The 26,774-nt window shown below is 30.1% G+C and overlaps 3 protein-coding genes across 8 annotated transcripts in view; all 3 read right to left on the reverse strand.

Annotated features, from left to right (window-relative positions):
• Positions 1-26,774, reverse strand: part of LOC100166077 (voltage-dependent T-type calcium channel subunit alpha-1H) — a 459,662-nt gene that overhangs the window by 52,138 nt on the left and 380,750 nt on the right. For 3 of the 6 annotated variants that reach the window (XM_029488266.1, XM_016804685.2, XM_029488270.1), the window contains 3 exons: positions 5,799-5,959; positions 4,068-4,177; positions 1,472-1,849 (listed from right to left, as the gene is read on the reverse strand). In XM_029488266.1, coding sequence (XP_029344126.1) covers positions 1,472-1,849; positions 4,068-4,177; positions 5,799-5,959 — 649 coding nt within the window. The remainder of the gene's footprint in view (positions 1-1,471; positions 1,850-4,067; positions 4,178-5,798; positions 5,960-26,774) is intronic. The other 3 variants (XM_029488267.1, XM_029488269.1, XM_029488268.1) reach the window with 3 other exon arrangements.
• Positions 13,670-16,684, reverse strand: LOC100165240 (probable cytochrome P450 6a13). The gene is made up of 4 exons (XM_008185251.3): positions 15,713-16,684; positions 15,408-15,632; positions 14,790-15,041; positions 13,670-14,722 (listed from the first exon to the last, which is right to left on the reverse strand). The coding sequence occupies exons 1-4, from the start codon at positions 16,593-16,595 to the stop codon at positions 14,556-14,558; spliced, it is 1,527 nt and encodes a 508-aa protein (XP_008183473.1). The 5' UTR covers positions 16,596-16,684; the 3' UTR covers positions 13,670-14,555.
• Positions 22,323-25,320, reverse strand: LOC100167264 (probable cytochrome P450 6a13). Its single transcript, XM_001943535.5, has 4 exons — positions 24,241-25,320; positions 23,941-24,165; positions 23,114-23,365; positions 22,323-23,049 (listed from the first exon to the last, which is right to left on the reverse strand). The coding sequence occupies exons 1-4, from the start codon at positions 25,121-25,123 to the stop codon at positions 22,883-22,885; spliced, it is 1,527 nt and encodes a 508-aa protein (XP_001943570.2). The 5' UTR covers positions 25,124-25,320; the 3' UTR covers positions 22,323-22,882.

Here is a 26,774-nt window from a genome sequence, read left to right on the forward strand (position 1 = left end):
CCACTGGTATTATTGACAATTTAGAAAGAAGCGTGCCGAGATGGGAAAGAGAGAAAGACTATTTTCGTCATTGCCTCTCATTTTAGCAGAGGTCTTATCATAATATATAATTATACATAAACATATTTGTGATAAGACCTCAATATTTTCATGTCCGTTCCGGTATCACAAATGGCCTATCCATTCTATTATATATATGTGTGTCACGTGCATTGTTATAACGATGTACGAGAAGTATTATAATAATATTATGTGTATAATATTGCCACGACTAAGATATAGTATACCAAGATATAGTGCACTAAGATGTACTATACTGACAGTCTTGTAAAGTATTTGAGTGATATTGTAATTTAAATACTTTTTAAATTAAGTTTATGAAAAGTAGGTAGGTATTTTAAATACTGCCTTGGATAAATATGTTTGAAAATCTAATACTTTCGTTTAATACTTTATCGTCTTTATTTCAATATAATATCATACATTTTTTTTCTAATCAGAAGTAAAATCATTGAAATTTTGAAATTTAATATTTGACAATGCCTTCTAAAATAAACGCGAAAGGTAAACACTATTTCTTATTATTTTCGTCGAAGCTTGTATTAGTATATATTGTGAGATGAAGCTTGAATTTAAAACTACAATTTAACGGCTACGGTATACAGGTTTGATGTACATATTTACATGTGTGCATATGTCATATATCTATAAATATTAGGTACTCTAAGGAAGAAATATAAAAATCAATAAATGAAAATAATACAATACATTGACACAGCGGCGGATGGCATTGCACGAATTTATACTAGCAAGTAAGTAAGTAATATTTTTCTCGTAAAAGCAGTAGTATAGTAACTAAAATATTCAGTATTGATAGTAAAATGAAAATAATATGTTTAGATAAGTACTGATTCGTATATTATTTTGTTCTTGAAAGATTGTTGACAAAAGTACATGAAATACTGTATGAATACTTTTTAAGTTGATGTATTTGAATCTCTATTCAAAAACAAAATACGATAAGTATATTTTTACAAGACTGTATAATATACTGAGTCATACTTAGTACAATATCCTAGTTCGTAAAATATACATCAAATGATTCCGATATGGAGACCGCACGTGATATTCAACTAAAAAATTATACAACTATAATGGGTAAAAAATTTCGATTTTCGGGAGTCGGACTTCTCACGACGGCTTCTTGAAGTTCTCTACGTGTTTCTTGTGCTCCTCACTTTTCGTTCTATATACGGTCGATCGTCGTCTACGGCCGTTTTCAACACGACACGGGTACCACCACCACGGTACACAATAATATATATATATCTAACGGTTTAGACCGCAGTCGTAGTCGTGCGTGCGTGAGTATACGAGTTTTGGTGAATCGTGCACGCGGGTGTGTGTATGGGTGTGTGTGAGCGTGGGTGTGTGTGTGTGGGTGTGTGGTATTTGCGGTTCTGTGATTTACCAGTGCTACTATGGTGGTACTGGCGGAGGTAGACGTGTTCCACGGTGTCCCTTCGACCGTCTGCGTCGTCTTCTCGGTCGAACAAAGTGCGACGTTTGCCGAGGCAGTGGCGGCGGTGGCGGTGGCGGTGGTGGTAGTGGTGGTGGTGGTGGAGGCAGTGGAGGCAGTGGACGTCGTTACCGCAGCGGACGGAGCACCGGCGTCGGCGGCAGCAGCTGCAGCGGCAGCAGCGGCGGCGGCGGCAGCGGCGGCGGCGGCGGTAGTGGCGGGGCCACTCCTGGTAATTAGTTCGTCGCTGAAAGCCACTACGACGCTCCGTCTCCTTGACACGATTCCGCCGTTGCTGGATGTCGACCCCGGACTTAGGAGGTTCCCGCTCTAGAAAAGGAGCAACGGTGGGAAAAAATTAAAAAGAAAAAAAAAACCCTAATTTTTCATTCGGGTCAAGTGCGTGTGTCGCCCGCCACCACACCCTCCCCTCCCATGCTTCTAAGGGTCGAGGGGCGTTGCAGGGAAACACATAAATAATTACATACACACACACGCAATATAATATTATATATATGTGTGTGCGATTCGTACGCCAGTGCCCATCAAACCCCGTCACTGTCGTCGTATATATTATTGTTGTGTAATATATTATATTGTATGCAAAACTACCACCGACACACGTCACTCACTCTCTCTGTCTCTCTCTCTGTCTCTCTCTCTCTCTCTCTCTCTCTCCCACACACACACACGCAATTATTATTTCGGTCCACTTAAGTATTATACGATTGTAGGAAAATGGTTTTTACAATTTTAAAGCTTGTACCTACTACACCTACTTACTGTTATAATGATATTATGTTATCGCGTATTCTATTGTGTAGACAGTATAGATACATGTATAGTACCTATATAATATATACGTGTGTATTCAAACTCCTTATACTTGAATAATTAAAAGGTGTTTAAATAAAATATTTACAGTAAGAATTTCTGGTTACATATATTATTTAATTGACATGCACTTGAGAGGAAACCTCCCCTTGGAGCCAATCCTATAGGTATAAAATAAATTAAAAAAAAAAAAATAACTCAATATTTGTCAATACTTACTAGTCACCGGTCTATGCGAGCTCTTCGGGACCAAAATTTGTCAACATAGGCGAGTGTTTTTTTGGTAAAATATATTTTATATATTTATGACGTTATGATATGAAAATATTTTTTTTTAAATCGAGTCACGACAGCCAACTACTAACGACATCCCCGTGGAGTTAAAGTATGTCCTCGGGTTTTTAGTATATCTATCTTATATTTTTAAATTTAAAACTACAATACATCAAGTATTTAAAGTGTATTTGAATCAAAAAAAATTGTATTTATACATTATATAATTCAAAAATATGCCGATATTTATTATGATGTGTTTAATCTTGTCATAATTTACGTGCGGTTCATGCGACAATACTACATAATAATAATAATATATAACGACCGACTAGACGTGACGACTACAACTGTATAATATAGTGATGTTATTAATAATTAATAATAATAATAATAATATTATATCAATACTCTGTTTTAACTACGTTTTAAGATTTTCTACGCAAACAGCGTTTATACCTATGCCGTGTCCATTATAGCTGTTAGAATATTAATGTTTTGTGCAAGTACGGCTATTATAGTCATCATCGGTACTAAAAGACATCTATCGATGGCGTCGCGGAGTTGGTTAAAAAAAAAAAAAAATAATAATAAAAATGGAAAAGAAATCCGGTCGCAAAATCATAATAATAATATATTTTTTTACGTACGATCCGTTTTTTAAACGTCATATTATTATAATAATAATATTGTATACGTAAAATGATAATCGGTTATAATATATGTTTTTTACGAACGTGACGCGTCGTTATCAATTATTATTATTATTATTATTATTATCGCCGTCGTCATCATCGATGTTGATAAATTGTGAGCATTATTGGAAAATTGTGAGCGTTATCGGAAAATCGATGTGACGCGATCGTTTTCACTGCCATTCGTTTGCAAATGTATGTTATTTATCGAGTATAATATAATATATTCGGACGTTTAACGCGATACAAAAGAACACAATCTCTAGAAACGTATCGAAATGGCCGACTAAAGTATATGGATTTTGTTTTATTAGTTTTACATAAGTTACGAAACGTAAACGATTATGTACCACAATAAAATATATTACACGCGAGCCATTCGAATTTTGAAAACTTTGTCGCAAATAAATTTCAAATTATTAGTACGAGTTCAGGTTCAATGAGTTGTGGGTCGATGCCTAAAATAGAGAGTCTCAATAGCGTTCGCGTCGTTATTAATAACAATATCATAGTTTATTAAATATTATTGATATTTAATTATTATTCTAGCAGGTATCTAACGTTTAATGCACCGTAATAATTAACTCCGAGGCGCCCATAAAATGATAGTGATACGATAAAAGATAAAAATAATAATAATATTTATTATTGTTATTAAAAAAAAAGGATGCAATTAAAAATATTTAATAATTAATAATATATAGCAGTAAGTTTATTATACGTTATAATTACGTTTCATTACTTACCGAATCGATTTGAGCGTTATCCATAAACCGGAGCATCGGCTGAGACGATTCTTCATCACCGTTTCTTGCTCCATTTCCGTACTTATTGTCGTTCGTTTCTACAAAATTAACTGTTTTTATGCTTCTATTAATATTGTCCGACAATGTTTGGAAAAAAAAAACTTAAAATTGATTTATTATTAAACCTTTTTTTTTTTGGGGGGGTTTCACATAAGTTTGTCAGTTTCTGAGTTAACGTGTTGGGTCTCAAGAGACAAATTGGTCGGGTGTGAAACTTTCGTATATTAATCAACGTTCGTATGGAACAACTTTATTTATAACGTTTTGCTCATTTAAGTCTGGCTAAAAGTTTGATCATTCTATACGGTACCTATAATAATGTTTCTTTTTTTTAATATCGAAGTATTATCCGAGCATGTGTTGTAGCATACAAAAACATTTAAACACGAAAGTAATATTTATGAAAGGATTTTAGAAATTCTAAAACAATAAAAACTGATCCGTCCGAAAAATGATAGAAATAATATTTTATATTTTGCAACGCCACAGTTTAATTCTTGTTTTTAACGTTCTATTATTATGTGGGCTAAATTATATTTTTTAGATGAACTTATTGTAGCTACGTATTTATTGTGAGATGATGTTAATTTTTATAAGTATATTCATTTGTTTAATTCTAGACGGTTAAAGTGTTATTTTCTTCTGAGTTTTCATGTATTTCATTTCTACTTGAATAATTTTATCGGTATACAAAAATATAACGGCATAGTAAGATAATCCGAAAAAAATAAGACCCTTTTTACTTTTATCAAACGAATTTCTTTTTATTTAGCAAAGTTTTAAATATTGTATATAATTTCTCATAACAATCTTATCTCTCGGAATCTCACCATATGTTATATTCTGATTTAATTTAAGTGTTTATAATATTGAACGGTGTTGTACCAAGGCTAAAATATGTATGATTGATTCATATATTTTAATGTTATCCATGTCTAAGTAATGGACATGATTTAATTAACTCGGAAACATAAGGAAACTATTAGGAAAAATCAATTTAATTTCGTATTATTTTAGGGAAATACGGTGGCGACCACTCCTCCTTGTTTATCGTATTTTTCTTTGAAATTCAATTACGTGAAAAACACTTTTACATTTTTTTCCGACGGCACTGCGGTACAACGGCGGTTCGTACGTATTGTCTGCTGATCAGAATTTATAGAAGAAAAAAAATACACCTTTTGGAATATTTTGTAGCCAACAAAAAACTATATTGTTGAAACAAGAGAAACACAAAAAAAAAAATGAATGGGATTAGATTTTGAAAAAAATGTTGAAAACAACCCTTGTTCGTATTATTATTGTTATTATTTTCTAGCGTTATTTTTTTACCAGATGATTATATTTATTATGCCAATAGTGAGTGTAATTTTTTCGATATAATATACGAAGGTGATAATTTTAGTGTGATCGGTCATAAACTTGTGCGACTGACGAAATATTGACGGCGAAATGTGAATACGACGGGAACTGATAGGGCTGGATCGCGGGCAAATACCGAATTTATGAAGGCTCGTCGACTTTGCGCGTCCATTATCGCCGTGCCGTTGTTATTACCATTGGTATACATCGTGGGTAACCACTACCCGTGTATACGTCCTACTATTTATTATTATCGTTGTTATCGTTCATATCGCCAGAGACGACGTCGCGTCTTCTTTTTTCCCTTACCGTTTTTGTCGTTGTTATTAGTGTTGAGCGATAGGAGCGCGACGGTGGTGGCGCTCTGCCGCTGCGCCTTCTCCTCCCTTTCGGTCTGCCGTCGCAGCATCCAAACCCGATACTTTTTGATCAGTTTCCGCTTGCCTCGCCTCCACAGATGAGCGACGTACCTGTCACACGCACACACAAAGTGACATTTTTAGATCATTAATATTCGCACGCGGGCTGCGAACGAGATGGGCGGGAACGGTGTCCCGGAAGCGGGCAGACGCGATAGTTGTGGGTGGGTGAGTGGGTTATGCGTTTTGGTTGGGCGACGGGTGTAGTCGGGGTAGAGGGGCAGGGCGGCTGGGTGAAAGGGTAGTAATCGACGACGGTGGAGGGCTGCAGTGATCAACGGTGGAGGGTGGTGATCAGACGTGCGAGCGGGAGGGATCGACGGTGTCGTCGTCCTAAGCGGAGAATAACGCTGGCGGTGGCTGAGGTTGTAACGGTGGCGAGGGCGGTCGGGAGGTGAAATGTAAATTAATGAATTGCTCTCGCAACTGGTGTGGCTCTCTCTCCACCATCTCGTCCTTACACTGGTGTAATGTATACTGAGAGCCTAACCACCGACGCACACGGCGCTTACAATAATAATAATAATAATAATAATAATAATAATAATAACCAATATTATAGTAAATATTATTTCTGCCATTCGCATATAAATATTAGTGTACATATACTACACCTGCGAACTCGTGGCGTGTTTCGTTTCTTATATTTAAGCCACCACCCGTTCAGTTCAGTGTGAGATCCGCGAATATGTATACTTTTAATCTAATATATTATAATAATAACGCGACCGGGAAAACGTAATTATTTGGGTATTTATAGTAGTTAATAGTTTTTGTTTTTTTTTTTTCAAAACTTGCAGACTTCAAAACTTTGTTTAAACAGATTACTATAAACCACATCAACTACTTAAAGGATATGCAATTAAACAGATTGTCACGTATATCATGCTAACGAGACTAAGTTTTATTTAATTATTTTTATTTAATATTTTAAATATTACAAGTTCTATTTAATATGGTTATATAGGGACGTGAAGGTGCTCTCTTACAATCTTCTTTGGAATAAGTCTGAGAAAAAGTGTATTTTTACCAGAAATTGTACGAATATGCGTTTTCGTCTTCATTCTTTGAAACGTGCATTAATTCACTTATCGCAAATAGGTGCTATAGAATGAAGTTGCAAACTAACATAATATTGTTAGACTTAATGTTTACGTCCAAAGTTGTAAACTCATAGTTTTGCCTAAAATATACAAACCAAAACTATTCGTGTGCCTATGTATAACTATATAATATAAATTAATGTGAATCGCGACATTATATATTAATATGTAAATAAATTTGATTAAAAAAATTATTTTTGGATGACTCTCAAAGCCATCCTTGAAAAATTAGATATTCAAAAAACTAAAAACTACGATACCTATAATAATATTATTATACTTGAACCTTTATCGATAGGTATCTATACTATAATACTATATACTATAATGTTATTATATAACGCTATATGCTCGTGACAACCGCCTATGTATTATGTTTTATACTGTTGGCGTTCAAACAATAGATTTCAATAACAACAAAAACCTATACTATTACATTGTAGGTACGTCTACAATATTTTGTTCGCGTACAAGCCTTTGTAACATTGTGTAATACACTGCCGCATATTATTATTATAACATGTTTTTTATACGACCATTTTGCAAATATTAATTACGCGGGCTTACGCGTATCATACTGTTCAAAATATACCTATACTTGTACGATCATATTCAATATATGTATCACAACTATAAAAGAATCAACGAGATTTCAAACGTGAGACAACAACCACGACCGGATAAGAGTTTTTTATCCGTACAATACAATTATGGATGCAGCTTTTTTTTTTTTTTTTTATTAAACTCGATTCAAGTTGTACAATAATAATGTACTGTGGACTTTTTTTGAGACCAATGCATCAAACTAAGGCATAATTCAGAGGAACATCGGTATCTCGAGCTCCTGCAGTATCTCGAAGTATCTGTACATCGAAATGGTTTTTCAGTCCCGATGATCATTCATTCACATATTTTTTTTAAATTATCACGCGGTAACTCGAAGGTTCGACACGTCAAATTTGTTTTTTTTTTTTTGGTCCCTCGATACTTCCAGATACCCTGAAGTTCCACTGTATTATATTGCATATTATTATATTATATTTTCTACCACTCTCCTCTGTTACCGACTAGTCGCTTTTCCTCGGCGTCGAGCTTAATAGTTCATCGTTAGAAATAATTTGTTTAATAAATAAAGTTCTCGGTCGATTTCCCAAAGGTAAATTTCCACTACTTTTATTTTACAAATGAGTTCATTTTTAACCAAACTTCCATTGCGTGTTTTATCGTGTTATTCTAAGACCTAAGTGTCGCTCAACGTGTTAATTTATTTCATCGAGTATGCAGAATATTTACCTACTGAGTTATTATTTTAACATAATACACTCATTAATTTAAAAAACGGTTCTTTTTACAAAATACTTTTTTTTACATAATTTAAATTCATTACCTATACCCACCAAACTACATTAAAAAAATATATATATTTTGTTGATTATTTTTCATCGTAACTAATATTGTTTTAATTTTTACTTTGTTGAACAAAATTATACATTTTTAGTTTTCTATTTCGAAGCAGAATATTTTTCTGAATATTTTGATACATAAAAATGTATTTGACTTTGAACATATTTTGAATTAGGTGTAACTTTATAAGTATTTAAATTGAACATTGAAGTAAACAATGGAAATCGTTGTTTTTGATTGCCTTCAATTTATGTAAAAACATATTTTCAAAAACGTTAATAGCATATAATAGTATATATATTATGATTATATGAAATGACAAATAATTTACATTAAAACAATCCCTCTGTTTAAAAATATTTAATAGTACATGTTATAAAAATACCAATTATTCGAGACTATTATTTAAAAAAAAAATTGTTTAAAAGTAAATAAATAATATGTAGGTGTTTGTTATCTTCCAATTACCTAGGTATTGTAAAATGCAACCACTACCAACTATTGATAATATTGACCCATCTGTTCGTTGTATGCTGAAATATTCTGTTTATTTAGAATATAATATTAAAAATGCCGAATTATATGTTTTCTACAAGATACGCAGGCATAATCTATTCGATTATTTATATTTATTTATCATTTTATTCATGATAGGTAGTCGTGAATAAAATGAATCATAGACTCGGTAAAAATACGTTTTGAAATATTATACATTTTCGTTCGACTTTATAAATCATAAACTATTTAATAATTTATTGACGCTTATCTTATTCTAAAGTTTTTTGTTGTATACGATATTCAGAATACTTGAATTTTTTCCACACATTTTGCATTTTGCATTTATCATATTTTGTTATAATAGGGTTTTTTTATTCGTTGCGTTTTACAGAATCTGTAAATAATATTATAATATTATTATACCTATGTAAAAAATAAAAATATATAAATCTGAACTTTATTTTTATTTATAAAACAAATAATTAAGAACTTTCATTCTTTCATAGTTATTATTATTATAATAAAATGGTTGAGCACTCCTAGGTTCAACTTATATAAAACGAATTTGTTTATCGTTATATATACTGCTCGGTAGGCACATTTTCTGAAAATATAAATATTGGTTTTTCTATATTGTATACTACTATTGGTTTGAGATCTTTCTGAAAATGTAATAATTCACCAGCGTAGAAGAAACCCTTAACAATTTTCTTAGCGTGACTTTTATTCAACATTTATAACGACCCGTGCAGAAGTTTAATACAATTTTCAGGAGTGAAAAAACTGCATTAATATACCAATGGGAATTGTTCGATGGGAAATACTCAATATTATGATTTACCTATACCACTTATACCTATACCCACATCGATAGAATTACCAAAATAAAACCATAGAAGTACAAAAAAATAATACGTTTTCACAATTCAACAAAAAAGACACACATTAATTGTAAGTAAATATTGTTGTCGTTGTTATTATTTTTCGACAAAGCACTACGACTACGTCTCTCAGGAGAGTAATATATTATGTATGTGACAATTTAGAATATATATTATTTCTGTTGACAATTATTATTATTGTTATTACTTATTTCGTTTTACATATTACGCATATAATATATTATTTGTATGTTGTTAAAAATGTACAAACAAGTACACAAGTTATTTATTTTTTTACTTTTATATTTGAGCAAAAACTTGTATTCGTATTGCTATTGTGTGTCCGACTGTCCAAGCTTCATCCCTATATTTTTTGCCTCGAGTATTTTCTTATAGAAGTAAATAATATGAAAACTATTATAAACTAGGATTTGATTCTTTAGAATGAATAGGAATATTTTTTTTTTACCTCGGCTCTTTATTTTTCCCTAATGTAATTATTTGAGGTCAAGCAGATTACATTGATTTGACTTTCATTAAAACGATTTCAAAGAAGGTATTATAATAAATTGTAAGCCCATATATTTTATTTACTTATTTTCTCTATATTATATCAATCATCTGACATCTTGTACAACACTGATAATTTTGTCAATTTTGCGATAAATCTGATAATTTATTTTCTCTTAATTCATTTGTGTTTTTTAGTTTAATCTGTGTACAATTATAGATATCATAACTGCTGAAATCTAATAATTGGTATTAATATTTTCTTTTACGTCTTCATTTTAAATAACTGCACTTGAATTTTTATTATCTAAATGTTATAATATTATCAATTACCAACATTTCAATAATAAAATACCAATTTATATATTATTGATAAACAGCTGTTTAATAATAAAAAAAAACTTAAGTAAAATTATGAAAACAATAATTATTGGCATTTAAACGGTGTAAAAGAAAACAATTTATTTCACTATAGTTATCTATGCGTCCAGTGCTGTTATCGGAATAATTACATAGGTACTATATGATTGTCAGCGTCATTTAGGCTTTTTTTTCATATAGTCAAATCCGCTTAATTGGGACACATCGGGCGGTGACCCATTAGTCCCCATTATCCCAACTGTCCCGATTAACCGAAGAATTTTACATATAATACTTTCATTCGGGACTGTCATTAATGTCCCCATTAAGCAGGTGTCCCCTTTAAGTGGCGTCCCCTTTAAGCGGATTCTACTGTATTAAACAAAACAATTTCTATCAAGCATGAATCTCAAATCAACTAAAATATAAGACATATTACTGTACTTAAACCTTAGACTTAAACATTTAAAACACATATTTAATATCTCAGAATGGCAAAATAATCTCATTAGAAAGTAATTAAACATCGTAAATGGAATGCGTTCCCCGCACAAATCGATCAAATTCTAATAATAATTAATGACCGTAAATTCTCACGAGTAAATCGGATTTATTTCGATTTTAATTCAACAGAAATTTGAATCAAAACAAATAATTAATAGGGCTGTCCGGCTGTGGACGATTTGCAAGCATTTGCCAACAAACACAATGATATTGTAAATTTTATTTGCTGCAATTGTGAGTGTGTTTTAAATTTGTAATAGATACAATTAATGTTTAATCACAAAGGAAATATCGTTTAAAATATATTGTCCTCTGAATTAACATCACACCCATTAAGTTCATCCTCCTGTGACATTCGTTGTATCCTGTTCGTATGTATTACACTTTACCTATAATAACACTTCTATGCGTATTTAAGCGAAAGAAAAGTTCAAGCCAGGTAATTCTAGATAATTCTCATTCATTAGAGCGTTGCACGCCGATAAACGTGTTACGTGTTTACCTTAAAGATTAGTGTTTATTTGGCTACATTATATTCTTGAATAACCATTAGACCCGAATACAAAATTATGTTAATAATGCGCCAACACGTAATTTTACTGCACAGATGCGTATCTAAGACTGTCCTATTACACTTTTTATCCCTTATTAAGCAAGTAAAATTATGTAATGAGGACTTTCACGAAAGTTTTTCAACACATTTTGATACTTCTCGACTTCAGCTAGAGATGTATAATTTAAATATTTTCTTTTATAGGGTACCCATGCATTTATACGTGAGCTAACAATTAATGTGTATTCAAGTTATTTTTAATACAATAAATTCATATGAAATATAGTCTCTGTTTGTTTTTGTTTGGTTAGCTATTATGACTATTATGCCCTTTGTAAACTTCTCAGATAAAGGTTCGAAAATACACTTCAACTACACTTTAATTGAACCAAAACATCTAGGTCACCGTTCGATTGCCCCGCCACGACTAGTATACTCCGTGGGCATACTTTATTTCCGATTTCCAAATCGTTTAACTGATTGCTTAACAGCTGCTGGCCTACGACACGACTACGGTAAATTGTATTTTAAGTTGAATTCGACATAGTCCGTTATATATACAAACCTATCGGCCGATGCGGAAAAATTAAATTAACATTTTATATTTTTAACCAAATATTGTCATCAGACACATGTTTGCGTTCCTATATATTATGTAGCTGTATAATACCTAGGCGATCGATAAAATTACGAAGATTCTAAATCACGTATAAAAAATTTTTTTTTTTCGACAAACATTGGCGGGTAGTGGGTACAATATTAACCACAAGACAAAATGTTTAATACATTTTTTTAATAAATAGACTATATAGAATTTGGACATTAGGTATATTCTAGGACAGAAGTCGCCAACCAGTCAATCATTAGAGGAATATTGGTCGGTCTTATTAAAAATTAATTATTCCAAGACTTGAACACACTTTTACTAGCGAAGAAAAACTTAAAATTTTCCGAATTCCGATGGAGAAACAATGAAAAAAGAATATTATTGTATAACTTATTACTGTGCTGCGTGTAATAAATAATAATATAAATAATATACTATATTATAGTATACCGAAACAAATAGTAGTCGACCACCTGAAGATACTTGACATTTTTAATGTGGCTCACTTGTTGGAAAAGGTTGTCGACTCTCCTCTGCATTTCTAGGCGATTCGGACTAGCTAGGTAGGTATGTTTAAACAGCTGATTTAGATTTGAACGACTGTGACAAATGTTCGTGTAAATAGCTTTGAAAAGAGTGCTGTTTATTTTGGTCATGGTCCATTCGTTAGTAAACAGCAAGCTTCCAATAAAACGTTTACTTACTCGGCTCTCGCAACGGATAAAGTTCAAAAGAAAACTTTTGTGGTATGCATTACTTGGAAGTTACCGTAACGTTTTATTGGGTCAATTTAGAATGCAATATAGTACACAACATAGTTCGCGGTAACGGTGCAGGCTTTCGTCGGTTTGCCATTCTCTCGACCGATGTTTGACGAACGGTTTCACATTTATTATATATTATTATGAATGACTGTATCATGATTTATTTATCATCATCGTCGTTCGACTGGCAAACGTGTCAACTATATAGTATATTTAAAATGTTTGCATAATAGTGTCCCGAAAAGATCCGTTTTGAGATTTACACCGCCACATTTATTTCTAAAACCGTTAGTGAAATAACTTGACGTGTTTGTTCAAAGAAAAAAAATATGAAAGCAGCCGCATAGCTTCCCATCAATGGAAAAACGACGTTTGAATTCTTATCTGTAGAAATCTTACGGAAGCGGAAGAAACTAATTTGTAGATAATTATAATAACAATATGTACGTAGTCAGGTATATGCGTAGGTATACAATGGTCGGTTTATTCCTTTGTCGACCGTGAATCGATATTTAATATAAGAAATATTACCAATGATTTGGATGGGTAGGTAACGGAATAAAATAAAAAGATTAAATTATAATTTTTTTTTTTTATTTTATCAATGATATAAAATATACAAAATATACACTTAAATATTGATCTAATATTGTTTCGCGCATTCCGATGTTTCAAAAACTTTTACCTCACAAAAAAGTTTTATTAAAAGCTATATTAAGTAGATAGTATTAGAAACTTGGTACTATATATATTTTTATTTTTATTTTAACAGCTTCAGGGTGCCTTCAAAGTAATAAATAACAGTAGACTTAATAATATTTATGAATATATATATATATATATATATATATATATATATACCTATGTGAATTTGAATAAAAAGTTTGATTTAATTTATTTTTACAATTTTGATTATTCGATGAGTACAATTTTCAATCAGTAAACTTTAGGAACTATACAAATATCAACCGTTTCCAATAAATATAATATACAAGAAATAAACATAAAAATTAAAGATTTTGGCTGTTTGATTATGTACAATAGATAATTTATTGATATAGTTAAAACAATAATATTTAATTACTAGGTAGATAATACATATGTAGAACTATCTTTTATTTTGTACCTAGTTAAAAATATATAAATGTTTAATATTAATATAACTCACTTAGATTTGATATTTTATCAGAAGGTTTCTCATACTTTTTTCTTGCACAAACCTAACATTTAAAAAAATTAACCACACCATTTTTTTCAAGTTTCCAGTTCAAATTGGATATTTAAATGAAAAGAGCAATTTTTTATTTTGTTATGTTTTGTACAATATTATAAAACAGATTCGTTATATTTTATAATTTTATTTGAAATCCTTTTATCTAATATAGGCCATGGAGTGGTGTTAAAAATATCTAGAAACAAAAAATAAAATAAATAACCATTACCATTCAACATTCTCCAGATAATTAATTAATTTTTTTAAATTTTAGCCAAATCCCGTGTTTTGGCATCAATGTGATAGTCTTGTGAGAATATTTTAGAGGAACTTCTGTTTTTTCACATGGAAATACTTCAAATTTAGTTAGCATTTCAACCATAGCCAATTTCATTTCCACCTCTGCAAAACGTTTTCCTAGAAATTTAAAAAATATATAGATTTATTGCATTTAAATTTTTACTATAAAAATATACCTACTTACCTATACAAATTCGAGGTCCATCACCAAATGGCATATAAGTACCATTTGGCCGTTTAGCTTTTTCTTCAGTCGAAAATCTTTCAGGAATAAAATTTTCAGGTTCCGGGTAATATTTACTATCGTGATGAATTGCATAAACTGGAATTATTACTTTTTGGTCCTTTTCAATTGTTAATGAATCGTTGGGTAATCGATATGTTTGTAATGCTTTTCTCATCAAAAAAACTAGCGGAGGATACTTGCGGAGTGTTTCTAAAAAATATTATTCAAATTATTTAAAAATATTATTAACCCAATTATTTGCTTAACTATCAAAAAAATTGCAATTTCAATTTTCAAAAAAAATAATAAAATATGTCGAAATTAAATTTGATAAATTTTATTGTTTCACAAATAATACCAATTAGTGTGAATATTTGTTTTGATAAAATATCAAAATAATAAGATTAATGAGCAAGAACTGAAGAGGGAAATAATGATTATAAACTTAATGTTAATAAGCAGTAAATTGAATGGTTATAACCTGAATTTACAATTAAATAAAAACATTTTATCTCATTAATGGGTTTACAACTATTTAATATTAAGAAATAGGTAGTAATATAAAAAAAAAATTACCTGCAAGAACCATATCCAAGTAATGAAGTTCCATCAAAAATTCATGATTAATTTGTCCGTCATTTTTCGACAGTTTTAGTTGAATCTCTTCACGTACTCTGTCTTGAATAGATTTATTTAATGCCAATTCGTACAAACAATAACTTATAGCCGAAGATACAGTTTCAAAACCAGCAGCAAACATTATAAAAGCATTTGCTACGATTTGTGATTCAGTAAATTTTTCTAAAACAATTTTTTTAAATTTATATTACAATCAATCGGGTTTTTTTTTATTTTAATAACTTAAATGTAAAGTATCTCACCATGTTTAGGTAAATCTGTATTCAAAACTAAATCATTTCTGGCTTGCATTAAACAATGAACTAAGTCATTTCTGACTATTTTATTTTCATGTCTATACTTCATTGTTTCTTTAAACGCCGCGTGGAAAAAGTCAGTCGCGTCCTTTGGAAAATCTTTCACTCTTACGACTTTCACAAGTACAGGACTAATCAACATACACATTTCTCTGAAAAGTTGCCTTAGCGAAGGTGCGAATATGGATTTGCCGTGTTTACGAAATGGGGATTCATCATCGTTTATGGCGTCCAACTTGAGCCCAAAAGCGCAAGTGCCGATGACGTCAGTCGAATACTTTCCCATGATGTCCCTTACTTCTATTTCGTCGCCGCTTTTCTTTAAATCGATGTCTATGTTTTTCATCAATTCTTCGCCACACTCTTTGATCTGATCGTACATTACCTTGAGCTTTCCCGACGTGAAAGCGGGTGTCAATTTGTTTCTTATTATTTTCCATTGGGGATTTTCCATGAGGAACAGGTTGTTCGACAACGGATTGGCCTTGAAGTCCACGGAAAAGCCACGGTTGGGGAAAGACGAGAAGTCTTTTATCAGCACGTCGTTGATTATTTCTGGATCGATAATCATTAAAATAGGTAACCTCATCTGGAACACTCCCGCGTATTTGTGACCGGCAAACTTGTGATAGAATTTGTTGTAAAAATCAATATGATGTTCTTTTCCCAAAGCTACATTCAAAAAGTTTCCAAACAACGGGACTGGTTTGATGTACGGCACGTTGAGATTTTCCCATTTCTTAAAGGTCGACACGCAGAAATAATAGACGATCGTGACTATTATCGTACACGGTGTGATGACATATATCCACCAATTGTCGGTGAACATGGTTCGAGATTGTTTGCGCGATGTACAACGAGCACGGTATACAGAGGTAAATAGACTCTGCTATACGTAGGTTTTCGGCACTAATGTAGTACCAACGAGGAGGGAACATATATACCGAAGGCTGTCTTCGAGTAGATACGTTGTTATTATGATTGTCGTGTTCGGAGGGGATTTCCGGTTTCGCTATCATGGTTACATGTTATTATCTGACGTCAGTACCAAATTACCGATGTAGTCCAGAACATAAACATAACATTATGTGAAAGGTTATTTTAACACTCGAGTATAAGTTGTAACTATAGTTTAGAATTTTAACTGCCATTTTTGAGTTCAAATTTGTATAACTTTAATTTTTTTAGGCAACTTTGATTTAAATTTTTTTTTTTGTACTTAATAAATTGACTTACTGAAAGTGAACAAAAATAATTTTGATTTAAGCATGTTGTACTTATAATATTTTTTTAACATTCTATTAATTATTATAAGTAAAAATAATGTAAATGTCCTTTACTTACGACACCACACCTGAGTTTAAAAAAACAACATACGAATTCACACGGAACTTTTGTAGAATAGTAGGAAGACTGTTAAAAAATATGATGAATACAACATATTGTATAGACGAAAAATCTAGCTCACTTTCAGTAAGTAAATTTTTAAGATTTTTAAGATTAAGAAAATCTTTATTAGTCAAAGGTGCTTACAACAATTAAAATAATTTCAATCTGTATTAAAAAATTTCCAAAAAAATTTTGTTGTGCATGCGTGGACAAATTAAAAAAAAAATAGGTGTAATATTATATTATTTAATATTACTAAGTCTTTTATGCAGTAAAAAAAAAACCCAAACAAAGTTCAAAGTCATGTGTTCGAAATATTTCGTTATACTTTTATCATTGAATACACTGTATAATATTCAAACAAACAATATTCAATACAAATTATTAATCGAAAACTGGTAAAACGACTATCCCGAGACATGAATCACGAATGACGTATATCTCTAAATATCTGCAGCGTAATAATATCACAGAAAAAATAACGGTTTAGTCAGACCTAAATAGACTAATGCAACATGGAGCGGTAAAAACATCATAACTAGATAAGCCATCATGTACATAAGTACGCAATGCAATTTTTAATGTACTGTCCGATAATGAACTGACTGTCTACAGTGATTAGTACGACGGCTCAATTATATTTAATAATATACTAATAGAATATATGTAATCGAAAACATGTTGATTGATGACAAATTAATTCTACTGAATGACATGTCTAGCTGTTGATTTCATTATTTAAAACGACAAAACATCGGCAGCTGATTTACATCTCACGAGGTCAATTATGGAAATATATCATCTACTTATTAGAAGGGGGACGTACTCGTTGAAGAACTCTCAAATTATCTTTTGCCGATATAAATAAAATTCGAAAATTGCCAATATTTAATTGAAAAGAAAAACAAATATATTGATAGAACATATCGTAGTTGGTTAATTAATTACGTATCACTCAATAATATCCATGCGCCTTATTTAAGACCTCCGTAGACTATAATGTCTTGTGTAGAATTGAATGCTTGAAGCCTAAAAATCTATTTAGTAACCTATTGTCGATAAAATCTTTTTTAAATTAATAAAAAAAAACTTGAAAATGTCATGATTGCTTTAATATCAGCTTAAAAATATTAAAGACACATAGGCATGATTATTTTTAATATGTATTTAAAGCTGAAATGTTGACAACATTAATTATCAAAGCCTTGAACATTTTCAAATTATTTTTCACAAATGTATAAAACTGTTTCTTATATAGGTATAGCTAACATAAGAAATTTGAATAGAATATTCCTACAGCCTATACAGGAATATTTCACGTTACCTTTATCGCTGAACACACTTTATATTTAAACTAACAATGTTCAATTCAAATTATTTATCGAAAACTGGTTAAAGATTGACCCGCATCTTCAAAAGAGCACACACAAAAAAAGTAATTGTCTTCAAATTATTATTAAATGCTAAATCATTGTAGTCAGAATTACTATACAATTACATAAAAATGATATTTAAAATAATATATAATTTAAAGAGATAATGGGTATCTAGAACAACAGCGTGACTATGACGTCCATGGGCCGGGCACGGTTTAATCACCTAAAACACGCGTGTTAAAGTTACTCGCTTTACACAAAGATTTACCAACCTACACATATTTTTTTTTTTTATGTTTGATTTATGTCGAATATGTGATTTTTTTGAGCTAAAGACGATAGAAGTATCAGAATTTCAATGTGACGCTTAGTTTTTTTTTTTTTTTTTAAATAATAAAAATACTAAAAGAGATATTTTCGTTAAGTACCTATATAAATTGTAGTTACATCGTGGCAGCGCGCCATTTATTTTAATTCACATATCATGTTAAAAAACGACTAAACACTTTAGAAAAAATTAGGTTCCATTAATGTTTTCATTACATAAAAATACACCACATATACGTACGATGATAATTAGGAAATCTACTTTAAAGATAGGTAAATTATTGTGTGAAACGAGTAACATTTATTCGTATATGACAGGCAATACGACTGCCGGTAATTATCGACGCGAGCTAGGCTCAATGACGTCACGCGTCTATTTTCGATTCCTCATCATAACTCATTGAATAATATTAGTAGAAACGTTATATCTAATCGAAACCTGTATAATTTTTCTTGGAACTGAACACATTTTTTAAAATTAAAAAAAACTTAATTAGGTAACATAATTTTTTACACATTGCGCAATTACACAATGTGGATAACTTTTCACGAAACCGACACGGATATTTGTCAGTACGGAACTTATCCCGTAATATATACAAATATATGATGAAACAAATAATACGTGTATAATTTGTATTGATATAGAAACAACTTACCAGTTATAGTTATTATATTAATTATACATTATAGAAAACAATTATGTTAATGTATGTTGCGAGTTATTAATGTAATAAAAAGTGATAAAAATAAACTTCATAAATAATAGACGATATTGTAAAGCTGAAAGCATGCAGTTTATTATTCGTTTGGACATGGGATAGTAATATTTTATATTATTCTGTAACTACGGCAGTGATGTTCGCGGAGTCTGATGGACCTCTATCCACATTTTTTCTAATTTTATAAATTTTTATAATAAAAACTTTTTTACTTAGTTAAAATTGCATGAAAATGCAATGCAATGAAAATGTAATTTCTCATTAATTGGTTTTATATCGGCTCAAAAATATTAAAGATACATAGGCACGATTAATGTTTATATGCATTTAAAGTTAAAATGTTGAAAACATTTATTAAAACCTCGACAATTTTCAAATTATTTTTCAGTTAGAAATTCATTAACTGTTTCTTTATTGTATAGCTTTATTGTATACCTAACCTAACCTAACCTAACCTAACCTAACCTAGTTAACAATAGACATTTTAATAGAATATTCCCCTCAAGTTTTTCTACCTTATGCAAAAAATTAGTTTAACGGAAAGTTACGTTATTTATAGCCGTGAGTTATTTTCGATTTTTATTGGGTTTTTAAATTATTAAATTCGATTACTTATACAAGTAGGTATGTACTAGAAGCCTAGGATGAAATAGAATCTTTTTCTTATGCAATGATTTATCCATTTACATTATACAGTTTGTTTTCCCTTATGAGTTTTGTTTACTCGTCCATAACTGACTTCATCAAGGCAAACTACTCACATAGGTACATAAACTATTTCGTTTCGAAGTGTATACTGTGGGCAAATTATAGTTTATCTTTGAAATACATAATTATGTCGAGAAAAAAATTCATATTTAATATTTTTATAATTCACATACAACAGTATTACATAACTTGTTATATTATATTTTTATTATAATTATTTATGCCCATGTGTGATGTGACATCACAAGTCCGCAATCGGCAAAAAGTCGCATTAAGTTCATTGTCCAACTTTGTCAAACCCTGGTTTGTTGAACCTTATGAGTTTTTATCATATATTTTGCCCTCGTCAATAACTTTTTTTTCTATTTAATATTATATTCTCGGAAAGTTATAAGTTATAACTATACTATAATTAATGTATTTTTTGTTATACCTTAAATTGTGATTTTTTAAATATTTTTACCTGAAAGCCAATTCATAGATATAATTGATGTACTTATCGGTTATCGCTACTACCTTTACGCGGCGTAATTTATGAAAAATTAACTAAAATTAATTATAAAAATTAAAAATGAACTATAACCTATATTCGCGATAACCGAATTGTTTATTTATTACCGAACAGTTGTGGCAGCCGGCAGGGTAAAGACACTGTGTGTATTGGCAAAATCGGGTGATTCTGGCCTTGAACACGGTCTCCGGGGGTACACGTTATCAACTAAATATTTCATATTAATATTATAAATTATTTAAAGTCGAATTATTGATATCAATTGAGTAGGTACCTGTTCAAAATATAGACATAATGTTAATTGAAACCTGTATGCAGTTCAGTAACACGTGTTAGAGTCGTATTATAGAAGTGTATTATTACAATATATAGTACTTTATAGTGGGCGTGTACGAGTATAAAGACGGCGGGGACTAGTGGTAGATGAACTTTATCTGGCCCGCAGACAAGACAATTATTGGCATAAATGCATAATTATTCGTATTGTAATACTTTAAAATTTGGTGTGTGACGTTAAAATATTTGATTATTTAACCCCCCCTCCCCTCTCCCTCCACCGCTATGGCACTATGCTATGTGCGTCTGCGTGAAAACATTTCTTAGTCAGTAAAATTCTCGTCGAGTGTTACTGCTGGGTAGCTACTCCCCTCACGCCTCCAAGTCAACTGTATAATCTAGCTCATATGCTCATTGTAAATTCTATTACAGATTGTATATTTTTCAAATAAATGTTAAAAAAAAAAAGTCAGTAAAATAACAGCTATAGTATAGCAAAAACTGAAATTACGCCATTGTATTTCCTGTTGTATACCATACAATAAAATAATAATATGTACCTACTATAAAATATTGAACTATTGGTCAGGGCCGTCAGGGTAGGTACATGTTCCGTGCAAGCATTTTAGTAAAATAGTGTAAAAAGTGTTTAGTCATAACGCTTACGAATATATAGCCATACTCAGTGAAAATCAATAACATTAATTTAAATGTTTCGGAAACAACATATTGGCTTTAGCATTGTTTTGAATTTCATAAAAAAATAACAAATTACATTCGAATTGATTTGAATAAAAATAATAATAAACAAAGTCAATACTCAATACAGTTATAATTTGCAAAAGTTTAGCTTAAATCGAAAATGTAGTGTTAAAAACCCGTTTTTAAATGTAATTTCTTCTAAAATCCTATATAAATTATCAAAATGGAAGGTTTTGAATATGTCACCTTTCGGCTTTTGACGATCAATATTTTGGTATTTATATAACCAAACACAAATATTATCATTCAAATTGGGATTTCCTTAAATTTATGTTTTCTCGTGGTGTTTTTACTGTTCAAATATCCGCATTAAATGAAATAAAAAAAGGTTAAACATTGTTGTATTATGTTTTATAATTTAACTAAACAAGATGGGATTAAAGCTAAAATACGATAACTCTATAAATTGGATAAATATGCACACCAAAATTAAATTAAAAACGTCGTCAATATATCTACTCTTAAATAAATATGATACCCGACTATTATTTACTTGTAAATTCGATTTTATTTTTAATTAATACCTATAATATAACATTAATAATAACTAATTTAATATAACACACAATAATATAAATATTTTAGCTTTTAAGTACTCTTTATACAACATTTTTAATTTCAAACAAAATTATGAACTTAAATACCTGTCATTACAATTTACAGGTTTTAACTTAATATGTGTACAGCTCAGGATAAGTAATGAAAATAAGTAGATTTTTGCAGAAACCCAAAAATTTAAAAAAAAAATGCATAATTTTTGTCATACATATTTAAAGTTCATATTCGGCGAAATTGGAAATTTAATTATAGAATCATGATTCTTATTCTGTTATGTTTTGTACAATATTATAAAAACAATTCATTAGGTATATTTTATATTTAATATTAGGCATGACATATTTTTTATTTAAAGCACAGATTGATGTTAAAATATCTAAAAACAAAAAATAAAATAAAAAATCATTCAATTTTCTTCGGTTCACGGTTAGATTAAATCCTAAGTGTTTTATATTATTCCATAATATAATATTAATATAATCTTTAGTCAATTAATTCTTTTAAACGTTAGCCAAATTCCATGTTTTGGTACCAATGTTATAACATTATTAGAATATTTTAGAGGAATATCCGTTTTGTCACATGGAAATACTTCAAATTTGGTTAACATTTCCACAAATGCCAATTTCATTTCCATCTCTGCGAAACGTTTTCCTAGAATTTTAAAAATATAAACATTTATTACGCATAAAAAGTTTCATTTAAAAATTGTACCTACCTATACAAATTCGAGGTCCATCACCAAATGGAAGATAAATACCATTTGGCCGCTTTGCTTTTTCTTCAGCCGAAAATCTTTCAGGAATAAAATTTTCAGGGTCCGTGAAATACTTATTATCGTAATGCAATGCATAAATTGGAATTATTATTTTTTGGCCCTTTTCAATAATTAATGAATCATTGGGTAATCGATATTTTTGTGATGCTTTTCTAAACAAAGCAACCAGTGGAGGATACTTTCGGAGTGTTTCTGAAATGTAATTTTTATATTGGTATTGTGTAGTGTTATGTAAATATTATTTTAGTTTATTTTAATCAATTATCAAATCTATAAAAAAAAAAATAGTTTTACATTTTTAAAAAATGTAATTTACATGATTTACACTATTAATTTGATGATTGATCAAAAATATTGCAATTTTCGTTTTAATAAATATAAAAAAATACATCAAAATAATACCAAGTGTCAATATTAGTTTTAATAAAATAAAAATAATAAGACTAATATAAATGAGCTGAGGCGGAAAATAGCCAATAGGTATTGGTTCTTTGACAGGGTGTTACCACTGGGTATCTTCCCTAATCATATTATTCACATCACTCTTACTTCACCTATCAAACCTACTTATTATACTAAGAAATGTATAGATTGTAGATTACTTCAAATAAATAAAAAAAAAAAAAAAAAAAAGGTATTGGTTCTATACATTATAGACTAAGTCTCAATAAACAGTTAATAAATAGTTAAATTAAAACAACGTTCTACTCCATTGATGATAGTAAAGTCTATTAATACAATGTATTAGTATTATAATAAGAAATTACCTGCTATAACCATATCCAAATAATTAAGATCCATCAAAAACTCGGGATTAATTTGTCCATCATTTTTGGACAATTTTAGTTGAATTTCTTTGCGTAGTCTGTCTTGAATAGATTTATTTAATGCTAATTCATATAAACAATAGCTTATAGTAGAAGATACAGTTTCAAAACCAGCAGCAAACATTCCAAAAGCATTTGCTACGATTTGTGATTCTGTAAATTTTTCTAAAACAAAATTTTAAAATTCTACACAATCGGTATTTTTAATTTATAAATGTTTAATGAAAATTAATATTTTACCATGGTTAGGTAAATCTGCATTCAAAACTAAATCATTTCTCGCTTGTATTAAACACTGGACAAAATCGTTTCTGACTATTTTATTTTCTAGTCTATACGTTATCGTTTCTTTAAATACCGCGTGAAAAAAGTCGGTCGCATCCGTCGGAAAATCCTTTACTCTTACGACTTTCAATAGTGCAGGGGTGACCATCAAACACAGTTCTCTGAAAAGCGACCTTAGTGAAGGTGTGAATATGGATTTGCCGTGTTTACGAAATGGGGATTCATCATCGTTTATGGCGTTCAACTTGAGCCCAAAAGCGCAAGTGCCGATGACGTCGGTCGAATACTTTCCCATGATGTCCCTTACTTCTATTTCTTTACCGTTTTTAATTAGTTCTATATCGATGGTTTTCATTAACTCATCACCGCACTCTTTGATCTGATCGTACATCGTCTTGAGTTTTCCCGACGTGAATGCGGGTGTCAATTTGTTTCTTATTATTTTCCATTGAGGATTTTCCATGAAGAACAAACCGTTCGATAACGGATTCGCCACGAAATCCGAGTAAATACCACGGTCGGGGAAAGAGGAAAAGTCTTTTATCAACATGTCGTTGATTATTTCTGGATCGCGAACCATTAGATAAGGCGTCCTCATCTGGTACAACCCTCCATATTTGTGAGCGGCGAACTCGTTATAGATCTTGCCGTAAAATTCCAACGGATGGTCTTTGCCCACAGCCACATTCAAAAAGTTTCCAAACAACGGAATCGGTTTAATGTAAGGCACGTTGAGCTTTTCCCATTTCTTAAACGTCGACACGCAGAAATAATACGCGATCGTAACTATTATTGTACATGGCGTAATGACATTTATCCACCAATTTGCGGTGAACATGGTTCGAGATTGTTTGTGCAACGTACAAGAAACACGGTACAGAGGTAAATCAACACTGCTATGTGGGCATTTAGTTTATAGGCACTTAGGTGGTTCGACGTCTTAGAATATGTTATCAATATAATGGCTGTCGTGTTTGGAGGGGTCTACCGGTTTCGCCCGTGATTATAATATATTCTAATTGTATGTTTACTAAATCACCGCTGTATTTCAGTCCACAATTAATACGTTTCAAATGACAAATGTAATTTTTATACATATACATTTTTATAAATATTTTTATACCTTGGTATAGTTGGTAGGAACCTACCTATACTAATGTAAGTATCTATAATTAATTCATTTTCAACAAGTTTTTCATCGGAATTATTTTTTATCAATATATTATATATAATTGTTTATTTACCGATGTGAAGTACTTAATGGATTTTCAAATAATCAATATTAAAAAAAAAAAAAAAGTGGGCAAGTGGATGTCGCTTTGCTGTACAGTAGATTACAAGTGGGTCACTGTATAATGGATGATATTAAATTTGAATTCAATGATATAAAATCATTGTATAAGAAAAACGATTCTGAGCGGAGACGGTATTAGACATAATATTATATAGTCTATGGTATTAAAAAAAAAGTTTACCTATAATAGGTACCTATAATAAATTCTAAATTAATCATATCACAATATCTATTAGGTACTTAAAACGTGTTATACATCAACAACAAACCGTGATACTATCATAGATATATAATATTATACTTTAGAAGTTTCAAGTATACAGACGAATAATATTATACAATCACAAAAAAATAACTAAAATAGTTATTCTAGGTTTTTAATAAGTAATTTCGTTCAAATTTGAACTTAAAATGACTATAAAAATAAACTGTGTAAATGTATTTTTTAGATTTTTTGGTAACAGAATTAATTACTTACGTGGAATATTGATTTAAATTTTTAGTTCTAAGATACAAAAGTTGAACATTTTATAAATTTTTAACTACAAAATAATTATTCAAATTTAAATTTGATAAATTTTGTCCAAATTCGATCTTTAAATCCTTAAAAAAAAAATTGTGCCTTTGTATTTTTAATATTTTTTAACTACTATTGTAACAATATATCAGGAGCCTTGTATTAATTTTTTACACTTTTTGGCCCAACAGATAAAACTTTATTGATATTTATAGAAAAAAATACTAAAAAAATTGAAAACTGACAATTACCGTAAACAGTTCAAAAAGAGTCAAATTATTTTCAAAATTTTATCGTATATAGAAAATGCTAATATAAACATTCTGGGAAATTTTCAAGTATCCACAGTCATACGTTTTTTAATTACAACAAAATGAGAAAATCGTTACGTGAGAAATCGAGTGAATATCAAATATTTTAAAAATATGAATTTCAAACGCTCATAAAAATTTAATTTGACTTGTTTGTAGACATTTTTTTTTAAAAAAGGTAGACAAACTTATGAGGAATCTTGTATTATATTTTTAAATCTTAGATTTAAAAAGAAAATTTTTCATGAATTTCTAACTAAAACTAATTTGCAAATTTTCGTCATTTTAACGTATTTTGTCAATATTTGAACTTTAGATGCTTATAAAAAAAAATTGTGACTATGGATTTTTAATTTTTTTCATCTGC

This window comes from Acyrthosiphon pisum, chromosome A1 (genome assembly GCF_005508785.2).
Source record: "Acyrthosiphon pisum isolate AL4f chromosome A1, pea_aphid_22Mar2018_4r6ur, whole genome shotgun sequence".
NCBI classification, from domain to species: domain Eukaryota; kingdom Metazoa; phylum Arthropoda; class Insecta; order Hemiptera; family Aphididae; genus Acyrthosiphon; species Acyrthosiphon pisum.